General features: G+C 49.0%; 2 protein-coding genes across 2 annotated transcripts in view; one reads left to right on the top strand and one right to left on the bottom strand.

Moving 5' to 3' along the window:
- The window catches only part of LOC124718778 (angiotensin-converting enzyme-like), a 480,801-nt gene that overhangs the window by 144,411 nt on the left and 315,999 nt on the right, over window positions 1-20,391 (top strand). The window lies entirely within an intron of this gene.
- Window positions 100-19,123, bottom strand: LOC124718922 (repetitive proline-rich cell wall protein 2-like). Its single transcript, XM_047244576.1, has 2 exons — window positions 19,013-19,123; window positions 100-2,413 (listed from the first exon to the last, which is right to left on the bottom strand). Exons 1-2 carry the CDS (start codon window positions 19,022-19,024, stop codon window positions 1,049-1,051), a joined length of 1,377 nt encoding a protein of 458 aa, XP_047100532.1. The 5' UTR covers window positions 19,025-19,123; the 3' UTR covers window positions 100-1,048.

Below are 20,391 nucleotides of genomic sequence, written 5' to 3'. Positions count from 1 at the left end.
TCATCAGTCCAAATTTCTGTTTCCAAAATTGAATTCAGTAGGATTTGGTAGAGGGAACTGTATTAGAGGAATCCATAAATAAAGCAGCTGACGTCAGAGTTTTTGTAAGAAATATTTGGTATTTTTTTATTTGCAAGATATAAAAATACACGTGAACATATAAACATAACTTATCACAAAACGAGACGATGAGTGCTAAGTATAAAACGTGAGACATGAGTGGAAGCTACAAGTAACACAAAAGCACATTTGTACCGTTCGGTTATACAGGGACCCTTCTGGTATGTAGATTTCTCAGGCTCGCGCAACGACTGAGAGACCTTAATAAGTTATATTGCACATTGCGGTGCCCCTGAGCCTTTCGTATTACACTGGATGGCATCTCGTACGACCGTCACTTCGAACAGAACCTGGACTCTCTCTCCTTACTCGCTTGCGAAAAGCTTGTGCAAAGGCGTTGGTGGTTCAAAGTTGGCGTCTATGCACAGCGACTCCGCCAGCGGAAACAGAAAGTGTCCAGGGTCTGTTCTAAGCAATAGAAACGGCGTGGTGGAAGCAGCGTGCCCAGATCTGTACCGTTTGGAAGATAGAAGTAAGAGCTTAGTTGTATGTAAGTGGTTATCGGTGCCAACTGCTGAGCATCTTCATCGGAAGATCTCGTTAGCGGACTAGATTATTTTTTTTTTAAATGTCTTCCGAGTAGCTCTGCGGGTAGGGTAGCAGATCTGGGCAGAGAGAGTGACAGATGGAGGAATATTCCACCAGGAGTGAGGTCATAGCCACTGGTACAGGTACATGCAGATGAGAGTTTAGAGACATGGGGTGCGTGACAGTTAGATGTGTGAGGCGACTCAAGGAGCAGGAACAATGGCGAGGAATGATGATCAGCAAGGCGTCTGCACGGCCCTGACGTGGTGTTATCAGGGACGTGGGGGCGCGGTCCGGACGACTGGCGACGATGCTCGAGGTGGTGTCTTCGTAATGGTGGTGAGGTATGTGGTCGGCGATACTGGCGATGCAGAGAGGTTCCCTGACGGTGCCTCGGGACTTACTTGTGGTGGTAGCCGCCGTCGTAGCCACCGCCGTAGCCTCCCAGACCGCCTCCGTAGCCGCCTCCGTATCCGCCTCCGTATCCGCCGCCGAAGACGATGCTCTCACCTCCGCCGTATCCGCCTCCGTAGCCTCCGTCGTAGTGCGACTTGACCGGTACGGCCACCGGGACCTTCACCGGGACCGGGTAGGGCCTCTCCACGGGCACCTTGACGGGCACAGGGACGGGCCTCTCCACCGGGACCGGGTAGGGCTTCTCCACCGGGAAGGGCACGGGCTTCGGCACGGGCACGGGGTAGGGCCTGTCGACGGGAACCTTGACCGGGTAGGCGACGGGCCTCTCCACCGGGTAGGGCACGGGCTTCTCCACGGGGTAGGGGACGGGTTTCTCTACGGGCACGGGGTAGGGTTTGGGGACGGCCACCGGGTAGGGACGGTCGACCGGGACCTTGACCGGGACCGGATAGGGCTTCTCGACCGGGTAGGGGACGGGGTAAGGTTTCTCCACCGGGTAGGGCTGCGGGACGTGGACCGGGTAGGGCCTGTCGACGGGCACCTTGACGTGGACGGGGTAGGGGCGGTCGACGGGCACTTCGACGGGCACCTTGACGTGGACGGGGTAGGGCTGCGGGATGGGGACCTTCACTTCCACCGGGTAGGGCTCGGGGACGGGCACCTTCTTCTCGACGACGACGGGGTAGGGCTTGGGCACGTGGACGGGGTAGGGCTGGGGCACGGGCACCTTGACCTCGACGGGGTAGGGCACGGGCTTGTCGACGGGCACGTGCACGGGGTAGGGCCTGTCGACGGGAACCTTGACCGGGTAGGCGACGGGCTTCTCCACGGGGTAGGGGACGGGCTTCTCCACGGGCACGGGGTACGGCCTGTCGACGGGGATCTTCACCTCGACGGGGTACGGCTTGGCCACGGGGTAGGGCACGGGCCGGTCCACGGGCACGTGCACGGGGTACGGCTGCGGCACCGGCACGCCCACCTTCTGCGTCACCGTCACCGTCTTCACTTCGCCGCCGTAGCCGCCCCCGAAGCCGCCGCCGATGCCGCCTCCGTAGCCGCCTCCGAAGCCGCCGCCGAAGCCGCCCCCGTATCCGCCGCCGAGGCCGCCTCCGTAGCCGCCTCCCAGCAGCTCACCGCCCCCGTAGAGGCCGTGGCCGCCGCCCAGGTAGCCGATGCCCAGCCCGAAGCCGTAGCCGCCGCCGTAGCCGAGCCCGAGCAGGCCGCGCTTCTTCTGCGTCTTGCTGATCTCCTCCTCCGCCTGCTTGGTCCTCTCGTCTTCCTTGGCCGCCTGGGAGTCTTCGGCCGCCACCGTTGCCGCGAGGGCGACGGTAAGCAGGACCAACAGCGTCTGCGAACAGAGGGCGCGGGCGTGTCAGGCGGCGTAGAAGAGTCCTCATCAGGGGCTGCAGCCCTCAGCGCCGGAGGACTCGGGGACGATGTGGTTATATTGCGAGAGATGGTAGACAAAGTAGATAAGTTTATATGTGGGGCTGGGACCAAGGGCGGTTGGTAACACGAAGTAGAAGATTTCAGGCAATGTCGTACACTAAGGAGAAAATTCTAACAAGACACCGACGAGACCACCCTTGGAATTTGTATGGTAAGAGGTCGCTAACGGCAGAACCGAAGCAGTACTGAGGATGGTCAGCCACTTGATAGCTCAGCAGCAAGCTCATTGCCCAGGAAAGGCAAGGGGAGTCTCGTCACTTCTAAAGCATTATTCTCACCAACACGTACTGTGCCGGCCGGAGTGGCCGAGCGGTTCTACGCGCTACAGTCTGGAACCGCTACGGTCGCAGGTTCGAATCCTGCCGCGGGCATGGATATGTGTGATGTCCTTAGGTTAGTTAGGTTTAAGTACTTCTAGGGGACTGATGACCTCAGAAGTTAAGTCCCATAGTGCTCAGAGCCATTTCAACCATTTTTGAACACATATTGTAGAATTTCTCAGCGCCCGAGGAAGTAACTGATGCCTTTGCGATCGTCGTCCTAAATTTTTGCAAGATGAGCCTTCGTGCACACAGCAAAACTTTAAACGTATATCCAGGAAGTGGACTGGCTGCCTTGTCCTCCGCTGATTATTTCACAGAGAGACTGGTTGAGACTAAGACAGTAATTTAGTCACGTGGCGTGTGTTTTAGTAGCTAGCGCTTGTAAACGATGTAAGGGGAATAGCGGGAGTTCAGTTGGTGGCCTAGTGAATCTGCTCGGCAAGTTCGCTGAACAAGTGAGGGCGAATCGAGTAGAACATCTTGCATCAAGGATTAATCTGGCAGAAGTGGAAGAAAAGATTAAAAATATAAAGAAGAGAAAATGAGTACGTAAGTACATTTGCTGAAGAGATAGACAGAGAATGCAGAGCGTTAAATGTGCTCCGTAGAAGGTTGAAGACGCAAAAACATGCTTCTTCACGCTGAGCAAGCCCACTGAGATCCTTTGAGAGGAGCCAAAGTAGGGAGAGGACGGTGTTCAGCTGTCTCTCCTCCCAGTGACGTGGACGTCCTTAACGACGTAACGTCAGCTCACTGTAGGGCTGGAAAGGAATCGGCCGTATCTTTTCGTAAGCAATCGTCTTCCGTCATTTGTGGGTACCGCGAGAAACTGGTCTATGACAAGGATTATGATACCGCTCCTCCTACGTACTAAACCGCGCTCGGTCTCACACTGAGCCTAAACACGAATGACCCGGATTCTCTGTCGTCTGAATAATTTCGAGCCGAAATGCTTGGGACTGCTCTATATAGAAGCAGGCGTGTGACGCCACGGCACTGAACTCTATTGACTTACGTCTGCCCCTAGAGTTTGACCAGCACGTCCGTAATCTTTTTATATCCCACTCACTGCGAGACAACAGATCACCACATCCTGTGCGACGACATGTGTAGTCGTCAAACCACTCTACTCTGTGGTGCGGAGGGTACTTCTGTCTTTTCCTCTCTCCCTGAATCATTCGGAAAGTAAACTGAATCTTCCGCTATTGTAGAACAAAAGCAAACTAGCGCTTTTCATTCATTAGCGAAGTATGTGTGGAGAGGAACAACTGCCTTGTCGGTCGATAAAGCCACGTATGAACTCTGGTTTCGCCGATTTTCTCGTCGTTGTCATTTCGCAGGAGACATGTTCGAAGAAGTAAGATGTTCCGTGCGTTGTGTCTGGGACTCATATTAGTAAAACTCTGAGTGATGGAAAACGCTTCTCTTGTAGTGCCTGTTACTGGTGCACGTTGTATATGTCTGTGAAGCTCTCGCGCTTAGTAAACGACCGCTAAACTGACCTATCTCCTGATCTTTAAATAATCGAATGCCCGCGTATAAAACAGCTCCAAACGTCTGATTACATTACAGATCATTTACTATGCTAAACGTTTGACGTTAAGGATATAAACGATAGAAAACTATATCGAAGGTTTTAAATTATATTTACAGTTTGTTGGAAGTGCTAATGGCTCTCATTACCATAAACTGGGTGAGAATGGTGAGGATAATTTGGACTCCGTTTTAAGCAAAATCAAGTTTTTCACGCGTCTCGGAAATTATGACTTCATATCGCGTGAACCGCGTGTCGTGCAATGATATAATTTTGGAGCTACATCGGATGATCCAAAATGGGATTCTGTCACAAAAAATGTGTTGCAAAGGTGTTAGCAGTAAAGAAGTAATAAATTAAAACGTTATACCGGGTGCCAAAGTTTTACTGAATGAACAGCGAAAATATATTAAGCGGTGAACTACGTTGCTTTCATCATTTTGTGGCGGATGTCAGCGGAAAAAGGTTTCGTAATGGTTTGAAATTATGTACGAAGTTTATTGGATGTCGCTAAGTGCTCCCATTGTCAAAAAATGCGGGAGAACAGTGAATGTATTCGGGTATTTGGCGCCTCGTGAGCAGAACTGCCATAAAACAAAACTTGAGGGCATAACTTTGTTCTAAATTCCGGTGTTCCAGTTTCGTAAGAAAAGCACAACTTAACTGAAGGCGCTCTCCAAAATAACGTGATGGTTGGACGGAGCTGAAACACGGACTGAGCATCTGCAAGGGATGAACACACCAGTCCGCCCAGGTAGAACAACAGAAGGTTGCCAGATGCCTGTGTACAAGGGACACTTTGTGCACAGTTTCTAACTGTATGTCCATTCTTACTCTGTTAAAACCATTACCATAACATTGTATCTCTTAATGAATAGAGTAGAGAGCGTTTTAAATTTTCAAATTCTGTCATTAATTATGTGCAGTACTGAAAATCAAAATTTTTTTCACCCTAGAAGCTGTTAATCAACCTACAACGGAGACTATGCGTGAGCCACGCGTGCAGTGGGTCAGCCCTCCGGCAATCGTGATGTTGCCAAGAAGTACGTTACTCTTGCTAGGATCTGCTCCGTTTCCCCTGTCTGTCGTACTAAGTAAGGGACCCCGACCGTTGACCAATACTAAAGAATATCTCGGACGCTTGTTTTTATGCGGACGCGTTGCGTTGTAGCTAGAGAAAGTAGGCGGCCCGAGCCTGAGGAGGGACTGTTTCCGTCCGAAACGCCAGAACCCGCTGTTACGGCAGAGCGGTCGCCGCGGCCACAGCGACCCGGTTCGGTTTCGCTCCGTTCCGCAACGCTCCTGCGGTTCGGGGACCAAAAAACAGGAGGCGTAGCGGAATGCCAGACACGTAACACCGTCACACAACGACAGTCGCAGAAGTTCTGACTCAGCGGCGAAGGTCGCGTCGCCCGAGGCGCGAAAGTACCCCACTGTGACAGGAAAAAAAAACAGCGGGACCTCAGAAAGAGAGAGACGGGCAGGCTGGTTAGCGGCGTCCCAGACAAGAGCGGCCTCTGTGTCTCTCCCCAGGCTGGGAGAGTGGTGGGAACTGGGCCGGTTGCCTGTCCACTTAGCGGCCACGCGGTTCGCCTCCCTCCCCCTTCCACGGACTGAAGTGTGTGAAGGCTGACATTGTACAGCTACAGAACACGGTGCAGGCTCAGAAATCGTGATTGCTGTTAGACTCCTTCACACAGAAGGGCTTCTGTCCACAAGAAACTGAAATGAAATGGTCGTGAGGCATTGTGGTTACAAGTCTTATTTCAGGTGACGCCACGTTGGACGACTTGCGTGTCGGTGATGTTGAGATGGTGATAAAGATGTGGTGTGACAAGGGCTTCCCGTCGGGTAGACCGATCGCCGGGTACAAGTCTCTTGGTTTGACGCCACTTCGGTGACTTGCGTGTCGATAGGGATGAAATGATGATGATTAGGACGACACAACACCCAGTCCCCGAGCGGAGAAAATCTCCGGCCCAGCCGGGAATCGAACCCGGGCCCTTAGGACTGACATTCTGTCGCGCTGACCACTCAGCTACCGGGGGCGGACATGAGATGATGATGATAACACACCACGCAGTCCACGAACCGAGAAAATCCCCAACCCGGTCGGAACTCGAACCCGGACCCGCTCCATGGTAGGCAAACACGTAACGACTCAGCTAAGCAGGCGGCCTTCTGTCCACAAATGAGCACCAACTGAGAAAGCACCGCGCCTGCAAAACTCAGACTGTCCTTTCATCACATTATACCTTGCGAACTGTGGATGAAGGTCAGCAGGTAGATTCCGTATTCCTATATTTGCATTACTAAAACGGCCGATGTTCCCTGTCCGTGATGGACCAACAGAGACTGAATTTCTAGTTACTGTGATGAATGACATTAAGCTCTAAATGTGGAAAACGGTAAATTAACGCAGGCGAGTAGGAAACACAATCCCGTAACTTTAGAATATAGCATTAGCACTGTGCTCCTTGACACAGTCACACAGATTCAATTTATGGGCGTAACGTTGCAAAGCGACATGGAATAGAATGAGCGTGTGAGAACGTGGGAACGTGAGTGGTCGACTTGGGTTCCTTGGGAGATTCAAATGGTTCAAATGGCTCTGAGCACTATGGGACTTAACTTCTGAGGTCATCAGTCCCATAGAACTACTTAAACCTAACTAACCTAAGGACATCACACACATCCATGCCCACAGGAAGACATCGAAGCAATTCAGATATGGTCTCCTAGATTTCTTAATGGTACGTCCGAGATGCTTCGGGAACTCAAATGGCAACTCCTGTAGGGAAGACGCTGTTCTTTTCGCGAAACACTGTTAAGAAAATGTAGAGAACAGGCATTTGCAACTCACAGCAGAACGATACTGCTGCAACCTATGTACATTCCGCTCAAGGACAATAAAGACAAATTTAGGATATTAGGGCTCATTTGGAGCCATTTAGTCGGTCGCTTCTCCCTCGCTGTGTTTGTGAGGCGAATAGTAAACAAAATGACTGGTACAAGGTATTTTCCGGAGAACCCCAAGGAAGTGTGATACGAGTTATGTTTATAGTGGAAAGCGTCGGGAGATGTTTAAGACTGTTCGCAAATGTGATTGTCTAGAATAAAGTAGCAACATCAGAAGACAGTCTCGATTCAACGAATGACCTTCAGAGGATTGATGAATCGCGCAGACTCTGGGAATTGACCCTCAATAATGTGTAGCATACAGAGGAAAAGAAATCCACTACTGTACAACTACCCATTTGCTGACAAAATGCTGGAAAAAGAATCTACAGGAAAATATCTGGGAGTAGCTATCCAGAGCGGCTTTAAGTGGAATCACTACATAAAACATATAATAGGAAAAGCAGATCCCTGACAGATTCATAGGGAGAATCTTAAGGATATAAAACTCATCGGCGAAGGAAGTGGCTTATAAGCCGATTGTTCGACCGATTGTTGAGTGTTGTTGATCAGTATGAGATCCATACCAGGTAGGACTGATAGAAGAGGTAGAGGAGATCCAACGGTTTCGTCACGGGATCGTTTAGTCGGCGCGACGGCGTTACAGAGGTTCTCAACAAACTCGAGTGGCAGACGCTAGAAGAGAGGCGTTCTGCATCACGGAGAGGTTTACTATCGAAACTGCGGCGGAGCGCTTTCAGTGAAGAATCGGACATCACACTACTTCCTCTCTAAGACATCTCGCGGGATGACCACGTCGAGAGATTAGATCTAATACAGAGGCTCCGCTAGAGTGATTCTTCCCACGCGCGACTCGCGAGTGGAACAGGAAAGGGGCGATCAGTTAGTCGTACCAGAAGTATCCACCGTTGTGTACCCTCAAGTGGTTTGCGCAGTACTGGCGTAGAAGCAGATTAGCGAAATGGAACAGGAAATTTGGGAACAGTAGTGCTGGCACAAGTACGTCCACCACACACCATTAGGCGGCTGGTGAAGTTTTGTCATACAGATGTAGGTGAAGATGTAGAGATGTGATTGAGACTCTGCGAATCAGCGCAGTCGTCCGAGTGTGGACGATGGCAGACACACATCCCAGCCTGACATGGTTCATGTCCATCGACATCTACATTTCGTAACCCAGCAGGTTACTTGGAAAATTTCGCATAGTGGTAGTAATCCGCCGTCAACCACCAGACTCTGTGTACTGCTTTCGCGGTAATCTTGCGAGAAGTGTATGGGAGGACGTAATACACAGCCACGCTCTCTACATGTGACGTACTCCGTCGGAATTTCAGCAGCAAACCTCCGCGTAATGCGCAACGCCTCTCTTACGTCAGCCACAGACTTCCCCTGAGCATCTCCTTAGCTCTCACGTGTCGAGTATTCCCTACATCTTCCGTCAATCTGTGTTATTAGGGGCCCTCACCGGCAAGCAGTACTCGACAACTGCTCAAATTTAAGCGACTTGGTCCATGAATGAACGAGATTTTCTCAGAATTCTTGCAGTATCTTAACCGATACTGGTCTCCACATTCCCAGGTTTACCGTCTGTCTTTCCACCTTCAAATCCTCGTAACAATCCCTCCTAGACAGTTGGCGATATGCACTGGTGCCAAACCGCGGACCCTGTGATCTGAGTTGTCGCTGAGGATGCCTCTGTCTACGAAAATTTCATAATGTCGAGTATCATACAGTTTGTGCATGTATGTATGTATGAATGAATGAATGAGAGAGAGAGAGAGAGAGAGAGAGAGAGAGAGAGAGAGAGACGGACGAAACAGAAATCAAAACCGTCGTATTTCAAGTTACATGTCGTCCCATTTATTTTCTGTTTTTAGGGACACAGGTTATTAGCGTGCCTATTTCTCCTCCCGGACGCTTAATAGAGACGTCGGCAAGAGGCAATTGCCGGCCCAGCTATTAACTGTGCTTCATCGCTAAAAGGAACGCGGCGCTGTATTCCAACTTGGAGGGCAATATCGGTTCTACTTTATCCCTGGAAAGACCATTTTACGAGGTACTCCTGAAGAATGACTTGTATACGAAAAGTAATGTCTACGCAGGAAGTCTGGTCGGTTCGGCAAACGACCCGTCTGGAGAGGGGAAAAAAAACCTCATCCAGATGGCGGAGCGCCGCGAGACGTCTCGATCCCACCGCTGCCGACAGCTCTTGGACGGGCCAGCAATTACTTTCGCATAATGGCCGGGACGGCGCCCATTAGCTGCCGCGCGCGTGTTTACTCTTCGGCGGTTTAACGACCGCCGTAATTCGCGCGCCTCATCGGCTGTTATGACGCCGGCCAGGGGCGGTAATTCTTGGCTGTGGCGGATCGAGTGTACGGCGGTAGCAGAGGCCGGCTGACAAGTGATCCACAAAAGCGAAGGTGTAGCAGGGACTCACAGGTGACCGAAATTGGACTCTGTGGAAGAAAGGCGATATTCTTCTCTCGAAGCCTGCTCTACTCTGAGGTCACAAAAGTCACGGGATACCTCGTAATATCGTGCCGGACCCCCTCTTGCGCCACATGTTGCACCAACTTGACGTGGTATGAGCTCAACAAGTCGTTGGCGGTGCCCTGCAGAAATAGCCATCCATAACTACGAAAGTATTGCCCGTGCGGGATTTTGTGCACGAACTGACCTGTCAATTATGTCGCATGAATGATCGGTGAGATTCATGCCCGGTGATCTGGATAACTAAATCATTGGCTCGAAATGTCCAGAATGTTCTTCAAAACAATCGCGAACAATTGTGGCCCGGTCACACGGCGCATTGTCATCCATTGTCATCAGCCGTGCAATTTTTCTGCCCAAATAGCATAACCCATCTACTGCTTTAATGTGTCATTTGCCAATTCAATTTTCTAGCGCCACGCACGTTAACTCGATTACCTTCCACTACACTAAAGAGGCAGTTTCTGAGCATGATGACTCGCAGTGGTAGCACTTGACCCCTATGGAGGAGACTGCAGTGTTTACTGTGCAGTGTATGCAGGATGGTCCAGCTGCCCCTACCGATGGGTTTTATTCAACCCACAACCACTTCAAATACCACATGCAAGGTTTTCATATCGTCTCACTTATTACGGGCAAAGTGTTAGAAGAAATGAAGAGGATATTTTTTGTAAATTTAAAGTAGTTAAATTTTGTCCTGGGATACATTCCTGCTTGAGGCCATGGTTTTTGAATTACTCAAGAAATGACCTTCAAACGCTTTTCTTTTCAATAACTCGAAATCCGTGACGAACGGTGAAAACTTATTCCTACAGAAAGGCCCCCATTCGTTTTTCCTGTAGGACTAATAGTTTGCGCATAGCGAGAGAGAGAATATGAAGATTTCGCGCATGGTTTTTGAATGTGTTTTGAGTAGCATGAAACCCAGCGTAGGGATAGCTGAATCACTCTATGTATAGGAAATAGGGCGTTTCGAAGTATTTGCATGAAACGCCTAGGGGAACATGTTCCGTTAAGGACAAAAGGTTCGGGAGGACGACGGTTCAATCCCCCGTCCGGCCATCCTGATTTCCTTAAATCGCTCCAGGCAAATGCCAGGATGGTTCCTCTGAAAGGGCACGGCCGACTTCCTTCCCCGTCCTTCCCTAATCTGATGAGACCGATGACCTCGATGTTTGGTCTCTTCCTGCAAACAGCCCAACCAGCAGAAGGTTCGCTGTCACGTCCCAGCGATACGAGGCATATTTTTATTGAATTTTCCGGCCCTGCTGCGACGCCCGGGTTCCCGGGTTCGATTCCCGGCGGGGTCAGGGATTTTCTCTGCCTCGTGGTGACTGGGTGTTTTGTGATGTCCTTAGGTTAGTTAGGTTTAAGTAGTTCTAAGTTCTAGGGGACTGATGACCATAGCTGTTGTCCCATAGTGCTCAGAGCCATTTTTTTTTTGCTGCGACGAGATTTCATGGAAGTAGGAGTGCCCACTGTGAGCTGTATCTGCAAACTGCCTACCGCGGTAAACTAGCACAGTGATTTTCAACAAGGAAATCTAAAGAATCATTGTTGAATAGGTGAGTGGCTTACAGAACAACACACGCTGCATACGCAAGCTGCAGACTACCTAGGCCCCAGCGCCTGTCAGAGGCACAACCAGTTGTAATAGGCGCGTAGCGTCTCTGGGAAGAGTCAGCGAACATTTTGCATCTTACAAAAGTTGTTCCCTACCCCAAGACGTTCGCTGAAGAGACTCTGAGAAACTCTGTATATGGAGGGGCCGAACTAGTGGGACGGGTGCTGGACTGCAGCGTGCGTGACGCGAGGAGCGCTGGAGAAAGCTGGAGTCCAGCGGTGCGTCCAGTCCAGTTCCGCTCGGCCCGCGACGCGCAACGCAACGCTGGGTCGCCGCCGGCGCTTTTAATTGCCGCGCTGTGTTGCTCAAGGGCCTCTGCGGCGCTTCCTGCACACAGCGGCTCTCGTCTCGCAGCCTTCGCTTTGGCACGCGCTATCCCAGCACTCGACGGCTCAGCCCCGAGGACTCCAGCGACCGATGGCCGATCGTGTGCTGGAACGGTCGCGCGTGTTTCAGGTCTAGTACGCCCATTTCACAGCGTCGTATGTGTGTGGAACCAGCTGCTGCTATCAGCAACAACTGTTGATCTCCAAGTGCCTCTTCGTTTCGTAACAGTTTCCCAACAACGGTGCTCTCCGGTTCACGAGTTCGTTCGCCAGCAGAGCCACAGGAGATATTAGGTAACACTTGCGGCCGTACCGGAGATCCATTAGGCGCACCGAACACTGCCCTCTCTTTCGACGACGCTACCCCATCGAAACCACTTAAAAAACCTACACCGAAATCCCGTAAGGACCCGCCTCCTTAGCCGTGTCCGCTAACGCAATGCTGTGCAATGGCACTCGACTCTGAGGTAAGCTGGTTCCAATACCGGTGGCAGATGTTTTTTTTTTTTTTTTTTTTTTTTTGCTGCATTTGGCCAGCAATGGTAGAAGAGTTGGTACCGTAAAGCTGCTGATCACCAGCCTTTCCATCAATGACCGGGATTACATTCCAAAGCTCTCCGTAGTGTCACGTGAAGTGACGCTGTTGGTGGTGACCCTTCAGTTGGATGAGAACGCTGACCTCGGTTGAGCCGCCGATGAGGAACAGGCTGTGAGCCGGCAGCGGGTTTCCAAACTCTCCCTCCCCGTCATTCATAACTCCACAAATCCCATCACTACACTGTGCGAGCACTCGTCACGCCACTCAGGTACACACTTGACGCCTCATAGCTAGTCTGAGGAAGCCAATGGCGAACCACCTCCACCAGCACCTTGCCTACAACAGCTGCGCACAATTCCAGCATCTGTCCCCCTACCCACATTCCCAGACTACGGAACTATTTTCACTACTTTGATCTCTAAGGACTTATCTGCGGTGCAGAACTGGGTCTAATCTCTCCCAAAAGTTGACGAATAAAGAGTCAACCTTTGCTACGCTGTTCTCCAACTTCTGGATCTCGAAAGATGCGTGGGTCAAAGACAGGCGGTGCTTGCGGAACCAATGATGGTCCCTGCTGAAGAAGTTAAATAGCACCGAAACGCTCTGTGTCTGAAGAGCACAATCACAGTTCTCCATCACTGTCACTAAGTTCACTTGACCCTCCGAAATCAATGTTTCGAGAAAAGAAAATCCCTATTTCGCTTCTGCACACAGGCGTACCAAAACAAGTGTTCCGAAAAAACAAAAATCCCCATTTCGTAAACACTGCGATGCCAATCCCAGAAATACAGGTTTGCCTACTCGACTCAGCTCCAAGAGTCTGTATTCCCATACATGCAAACACTCTGCCACAACTGGGTTTTCGGGTCGATACCTCCTTTGTAAAATAATCATGATGAAAGCGGCCGAAATGGTTTAGCCTTGCGTGAATTAGTATTGTAGTGATTAGCCGAGCGGTCTAGGGCTCTGCAGCCATGAACTGTGCGGCTGGTCCCGGCGGAGGTCCGAGTCCTCCCTCGGGCATGGGTGTGTGTGTTTGTCCTTAGGATAATTTAGGTTAAGTAGTGTGTAAGCTTAGGGACTGATGTCCTTAGCAGTTAAGTCCCATAAGATTTCACACACATTTGAACATCTTGAAGTGATTGCACCGATTAGAAAGTCACACATTGTCTTTCTGTAACTGAAAGAAGTTCGTTGTATCTTTTCGTCTAAATCTGTAGTCCGAATGCCACCTCACGGTGTGTGAGTACCACTGTCACTTCCCCATTTTTCTGCTCCAGTCGCGTATGACTCGCTGAAGGGACGATTATCGGTAATCTCTTTCATTTTACCTTCACGGATTTTCACGAGATACACACAGCAGTAAGCAATAAAATGGTTGTTTCCTCTAGGAACGTATGCGCTTGGAACCTTAACAGTGAACTACAGTGAGATGCACTACGCCTCTCATGCGGCGTCTGCCAGTGGAGCTGGCTCAACATCTCCGTGTCGTTTCCGCCCTTAGTAAATGAGCCTGTCACGAAACGCGCCGCTCTTCTTTGTATCTTCTCGAACTGTGCTATCGATCTTCTTGGCGAGGCTCCGGGAGCGACGAGAAATATTGGAGTAGTGCTCGAAGGAAGGCTTCCTAAGCTACGTCGTTTATAGGTGGACTACACTTCCTCAGCATTCTCCCAGTGGATCTCAGACTGGAGTCTGCCTTACCAGTAAATAGTTTCTGTGGCCGTTCCACTTTAAACCGCCCCACTTTAGGTATTGAAAGTGATTGCTCTACGATCGTGTAATCATCCAATAATGGGGTTCTGCCTTCTTATCCTCAACACATTACATTTGCTTATGTTGAGCGTCGACTGCAAATCCTTGCGCCGATCGTCAATGCTCTGCAAGTCTTTATGAGTTACAAAGAGATTCACCAGTGCTGATATGTTTCCTGAATCACGATAGTCGGATTGACTTTCAAGAACGGAGTGTTCAGCATGCTGGCAACTGGCAATTTTTAAACAACTGTATTGATTCTCTTAGTCACAAAGGCTCTCGTTCATTATCACTGGCTGATGAAAAATTGTCTGCTGATTTTGAGCTCAATAATGTGACTGTATCGTTAGCAACTCGGTAGTTCTGTAGCCATTCAGAGTATCCAAAATTTTGGAGTACTGTTATGATCTAACGGTGATCACATTGCGGGTTTCTTTTCCCACAACGCTAGCGATCTAGATTTGTGCAAGGTAACAGTTTTGAACGTATTAACTGGCAAGGTTAACCATCTGCTACTAGTCTTTTTTACGAGGTCACGGATATCCGCAAGGAGATCCTACTTCCTTCTCATTGGTGATGGTATTTATGAAGGTATTTATGTCGTGGCGAAATGAGAGAAATGTTTGGTGAAAAACGCCTGAGGCTGAGAAAAATCTATACCTGGCAGGCCAGACAAAATCAGATTCGGCACTGACGTGTAAACACTACAGCGAAGACTGGTTTACGAAATCCTTTCTTCCCCCGCACAGGTCGTGTCCGGTGGAATGGATATGGCTACTGCAGCCCTCGCCGCGGTGGACCAGTGTGTGTGTGTGTGTGTGTTTTGCCAGACAGCGCACTCCGTTGACAGATGAAAGTTAAGAGCAGCTGCAACCTGACGATGAGGCCCGCAGTGTGCGTGCGAAACCTCCACACACACACACACACACACACACACACACACACACACACACACACGCCACTGCGGGACATGGAGGACACGCTCTCACTCGCCTTTCTCCGCCATTTCTTTCTTTTTTTGCCGCTTATGGCGACTCTGCGCGGGAAGGAGACAGCGGAGCCGGCTTCGACACCTGCTGCGGTCCGCTTTCTCAGAAGGAATCAAGCCCGGGGTCAGCGCGTCCTGTCTTGCGGGCCAGAGATGCCGCGCGACCAAATCGCCAGATGCTGCTTCTCTAAGCTTTCTAAATGGTGTTCGGGAGATAAGAATATATTCTTACCTCCAGGCATCCCCATTTAAGTTTGATGTACATTTTCACAATACTCGTGTGTCGATCGAAGCTTACGGTAACAAATCTAACAGCACGCCTCCGGTTTGCTTCGATGTCTTCCTCTATTCCGACCTGGTGCGGATCCCAAACACTCGAGCGGTATCAATTGGTACCACACAACCGTTTTATGCGCTACACACAACGACAAATGCGCTCATAATCAGGTTGTCAGAACCTTATCATGAGGTTAAAACGCTAAAAACTCTACCGAAGCATTTGCGATGGGCATTTCAGTTGTTTTATCGATTTTGGTTAGAGAACACCGCATCTGTTCTGTTAAATTATCCTGTAGGAAATACTGCAACCAGCCACAGGTTTCAGGCTTGAACCAATCGTCGGAGGCTATCAATCACAAAAACTTTGTTATATTTTAGGACACAAACGTATAACATGGCAAAAAGTACAAGTTACCATCTGACGATGACCTCAGGCGTGAAATTAGTAACGGTACAATAAAATAATTTAAAAAAAAACCGCTCGTTGGTTTCAGTGTTTCCTACAGTATAATTTTCAAAGACTTTTTAGTGTTTTAAACTCACCACTTGATTCTGACAACCTGATTATGGCAGCACTGTTTCTCGAAACGCGTTGTTTAGTTTTCTTTAGGACGTAAAACTATTGATTACAACCAATTATTACAGATAAAATATAACAATGGCTACCTCAATCCCATAAAATTGATAATATTAAACTTGAGCTATATCGGAGCATGAGTGACAAAAGTGTTGTATACGCTGTCTCTTTTGTAAATTAACTACACTTCCCTAGAATTCTCCCACTAGACTAGTGTCGACCATGCATTTTCCCTACAACCGTCCTTACTACAGGTCGCCTTCCACCGGCTCTAAATTCTCCCTCTTTCACAAATGGCCAAAAGTCCAGTAACGGGAAGAAATGGGATAGTGTCACTCCCTTACAGACACAGTGAGAAATTTATTTCAGTAAAAGGGTATAACACTATTTTGAGTACTTTAAGCGGGAAATATTTTTTCTCTCCTGGTAGTGACGTTAACACGCACAAATATAAGTAACCCTTAGCCACAAGGTTAGTAGCGCGCCTTGTTACACTTTCCAAGTTGCACTTATACGCTCCTATCCAAAGACCGGCAAAATGGTCTAGAGCTTAATGTTGGAAGTTCCTGTGGAAATTTCGGGACTAGTAACATGGATAAAGAGTTTGCGACAGAGACTTGCTGAATTTGTCGTGCTCCGGTTACAGACAGCCCAAGTGGATAAACCGCGTGTGAATAATACGAAACGTTGATGCCCATTCCTGTTACATTTGCGTGATTTTCATGGAGAGCGACCCAGAATGACACAGCCCACAGTGAAAATGTTATTGTACTCGTAACAATAGTGAGGGGTGTAACGTGCGTGTGAAGTAGAACTCTTAGGACTGAAAACGTGTAAAACAAACAGCGACTATTTTTGTAGGTATTTTTCTCGTTGTGGATTATTGAATGTTGACCATTATTGTACTACTGGCTGTCCAAACTGAAATGAATGTTTAAACTCTTCCAGACACATAGCCACAGGAACGAGCTCTTGTTCACCTGCAGCTAAGCTCCACACTCCAAATTAGTGAATTCATTTGGCGATTTGTGTCAGCCTTGAAATGTATATCTACACACTGCCACTCTCCACGGGGTGTGGAGGAGGGTATTTTGTATTCTAGTGTCATCCCCGCCCCCCTTTTCCTGTTCGAGTCGCATGTGGTTCGCGAGAAGAAGGATTAGTTGCTAAGCCTCCGTGTAGGCTCCAATGTCTCTGATTTTATCTTCATGGTCTCTTCGGGAGATATACGTAGAAGGAAGCAATGTATTTGTTGATTCCTCTCGGTGCACTTGGGAGTGATACAGGCGAGGGAATCAACAAATATATTGCTTGATTGGTTGAGCTGATCATCTCTGTGAGTATTCCGTGTTTACTTGGTTCAAATGGCTCTGAGCACTATGGGACTTAACTTCTGAGGTCATCAGTCCCCTAGAAGTTAGAACTACTTAAACCTAACTAACCTAAGGACATCACACACCGTAGCGGTCGCGCGGCACTAGACTGTAGCGCCTAGAACCGCTCTGCCACCCGACCGGCTCCGTGTTTACTGTATGAACCTCTGACGAAACGCGCTGCTCTTCTTTGGATTTTTTTTTTCTATTGGCCCTGTCTATCGCATTTAGTTCGGATCACAGAATGACCAGTACTATTGGAGTGTATTCTTCCCCTGAATCTCGGTCTGGCATGTACCTTACTTGCGATTAATTTTAAATCGTTTCATATGCAACCTCCTAGATATTTAATGGATGTAACTGCTTCCATCGGTTGTTCTGCAGTCGTTTAATCGTTAGGGAATGGGTCTTTCTGTCGATGTATACGCAGTGCGTTACATTTGTTTACACTGAGGGTCAGTCACCGCTGTAGTTTTGAACCCCAGCGACTTTTCTGTATACAACAGCACCCGCGAAAAAGCTTCGTGGAACTTCCGACGGTATTCACTATCCCTGTGTACGTCCGTCTATATACACGACGGTTGAGGGACCTGGGCTCTTCAGTGTTAAACTTCAAATCAAAACACCTTTAGCTGTCTGTATCTAAAATTTTATTTTCAGTATTTCATGTTTCCTCAGCAATTGTAGTCGTATATAACGAGATAATAAGCAACCAGTTGCATAAAAGAAATTTAATTTGTTTTCCGATTTCGGGCGCATTGTGCCCTTCTTCAGTTAGTGCCCGAAACCGGTAAAGAAATTAAATTTTTTTATGCAACTGGTTGCTTGTTATTTCATTATAAATTTTATTTCGCTTGTGTGAACCCGTTTCGGCGTTTCACTAGGCCATCTTGAGGCTAACTAATGAACGAAGGGCCGGCCGAAGAGGCCGAGCAGTTCTAGGCGCTTGAGTCCGGAACCACGCTGCTGCTACGGTCGCAGGTTCGAATCTTGCCTCGGGCATGATGTGTGTCATGTCTTTAGGTTAGCTAATTTTAAGTAATTATATATGGGAATGATGACCTCAGATGTAAAGTCCCATAATGCTCCGAGCCATATGAACCATTTTTGAACGAAGGGATCGCGTTGTTAAAAAAAAGTGTATGGATATCATTTACTGAATGCTGTCCGCTATTTCGACGGCACATAATGTTGAATACTTCCTACATCCCGGACACGGAGCCTTAAGATGGTCGCATAAGTAAAATAAAAATTTGAAATATAGGTAGCTGAAGGTGTTTTTGATGTGATGTTTTCTATTAACTATGGTCCTGCAACGCTTCCTTGGGGTACTCCCGAACTTAGTTTTACGTTTGAAACTATACATCGGATGGGACAGGGTGGTAAATCGTAAGGATGAGAAGAGAGCAGAGGCTCTTGGCAACACGGTATCACGGCTGGAATGACTGTGCAGAGCTGGAGAGTCCTGACTGGACAGGTTGGTGTGGAGAGCTGCTCGAAACAGGTGTCGCAGTGAAGACGATAGCGACTGCACGTGCACCAGGTCGTGTGGCGGTCCCACCCCCTGGCTGGAGAGGCTGTTCTGTGCGAAACTCGCTCATCAGCATTATCCAGAAAGTCCTGGGCGGCATTTTCGGCTCGTACTAGTTTTCTCGCGTATCTCCCCAGAATAGAAGTTGGGACCGGAGAAGGTCTCAAGTCCGTGTAGTGGTCCAAAAGGTTTTTTTGTGGCTGGTGTGGGGGGTGGTGTGTACGTGTAGGCAACTCACCTCTCTCCTCATGACTCCGTGCGTGCGATCGCGTCAGGTGGATATCACGTCCGAAGGAGACGTCCGCTGAGACTGCCGGTGGAGGCTGCGCCCGGCCCTTATATAGGGCCAGCCAGGGAAGGGTAGGGCCTGGTGGCCAGCGGCTGTGGAGGGAGGAGGTGCCGGACGCCGCCGCGCCGGACGCCGGAACTTTCGCCAGAGCGGATCAGCCGCCCCCACCACCACCCCTCCGGGCTCGCGCCTCGCTCACCGGCCGCCGGCAGAGCACGCTCAGGAGCCCGTTACGTCAGCCGCCGACACCACCTCACACGTCCCAAACCCCCCCAGTGGTCCCATTATTTACTCCTATGACGAGTAACCCTTTCAAACAACCTAATGCCGTTTGAAACCACCAAGAATTTTCTCACTTCGTGGCGTATGCACAGTAGCTACACCTGCAGCCATTTACGTGTAGAGCAGGGATGGCGGTTATCGTTGAAACAATAGGTTTTCGGAATGAGATTTCCACTCTGCAGCGGAGTGTGCGCTGATATGAAACTTCCTGGCAGATTAAAACTGTGCGCCCGACCGAGACTCGAACTCGGGACCTTTGCCTTTCGTGGGCAAGTGCTCTACCATCTGAGTTACCCAAGAACGGCTCACGCCCCGTCCACACAGCTTTACTTCTGCCAGTATCTCGTCTCCTATCTTCCAAACTTTACAGAAGCTCTTCTGCGAACCTTGCAGAACTAGCACTCCTGAAAGAATGGATACTGCGGAGACATGGCTTAGCCACAGCCTGAGGGATGTTTCCAGAATGAAATTTCCACTCTGAAGCGGAGTGTGGGCTGATATGAAACTTCCTGGTCCCGAGTTCGAGTCTCGGTCGGGCACACAGTTTTCATCTGCCAGGAAGTTTAATAGGTTTTCGGTTTTCTGTTCCTATTATTTCCTGTAATTAACGTAGAAATCGAACAAAAAATGAAAATATCTGGGTATCATGCCACGTCATTGCTAAAAACTAACAATAATAAACTAAAACCGACGTTTCGGCCTAATTGCAACGGCCTTTCTCAGGGCACGACTCGGGCGAAACGTCGGTTTTAGTTTATTACTGTTGTTAGTTTTTAGCAATGACGCGGCATAATACCCAGAAGAATTTTAATCACTATGACACCGCCTTATATCAAAGATTGAAAAATCAGGCTCAGTTTCAACATACACAGACTGAAATATTAAATTACTTAGCTAAATAAAAGAAAACTTAGTCCGTCCACGATTCGCAACTTTTCTCGAAAAGTCATAGGCGGTTGAATGCCACAAAATATCACCAGCGCTCTCCTATTGGTCGTAATTTTTTGAAACTCTGCTGAAAAACCGTATTGTAATCTGTGTTCTAC

Source organism: Schistocerca piceifrons, chromosome 10, assembly GCF_021461385.2.
Source record: "Schistocerca piceifrons isolate TAMUIC-IGC-003096 chromosome 10, iqSchPice1.1, whole genome shotgun sequence".
Taxonomy (NCBI): domain Eukaryota; kingdom Metazoa; phylum Arthropoda; class Insecta; order Orthoptera; family Acrididae; genus Schistocerca; species Schistocerca piceifrons.
This window is presented reverse-complemented; position numbering and strand designations above follow the sequence as displayed.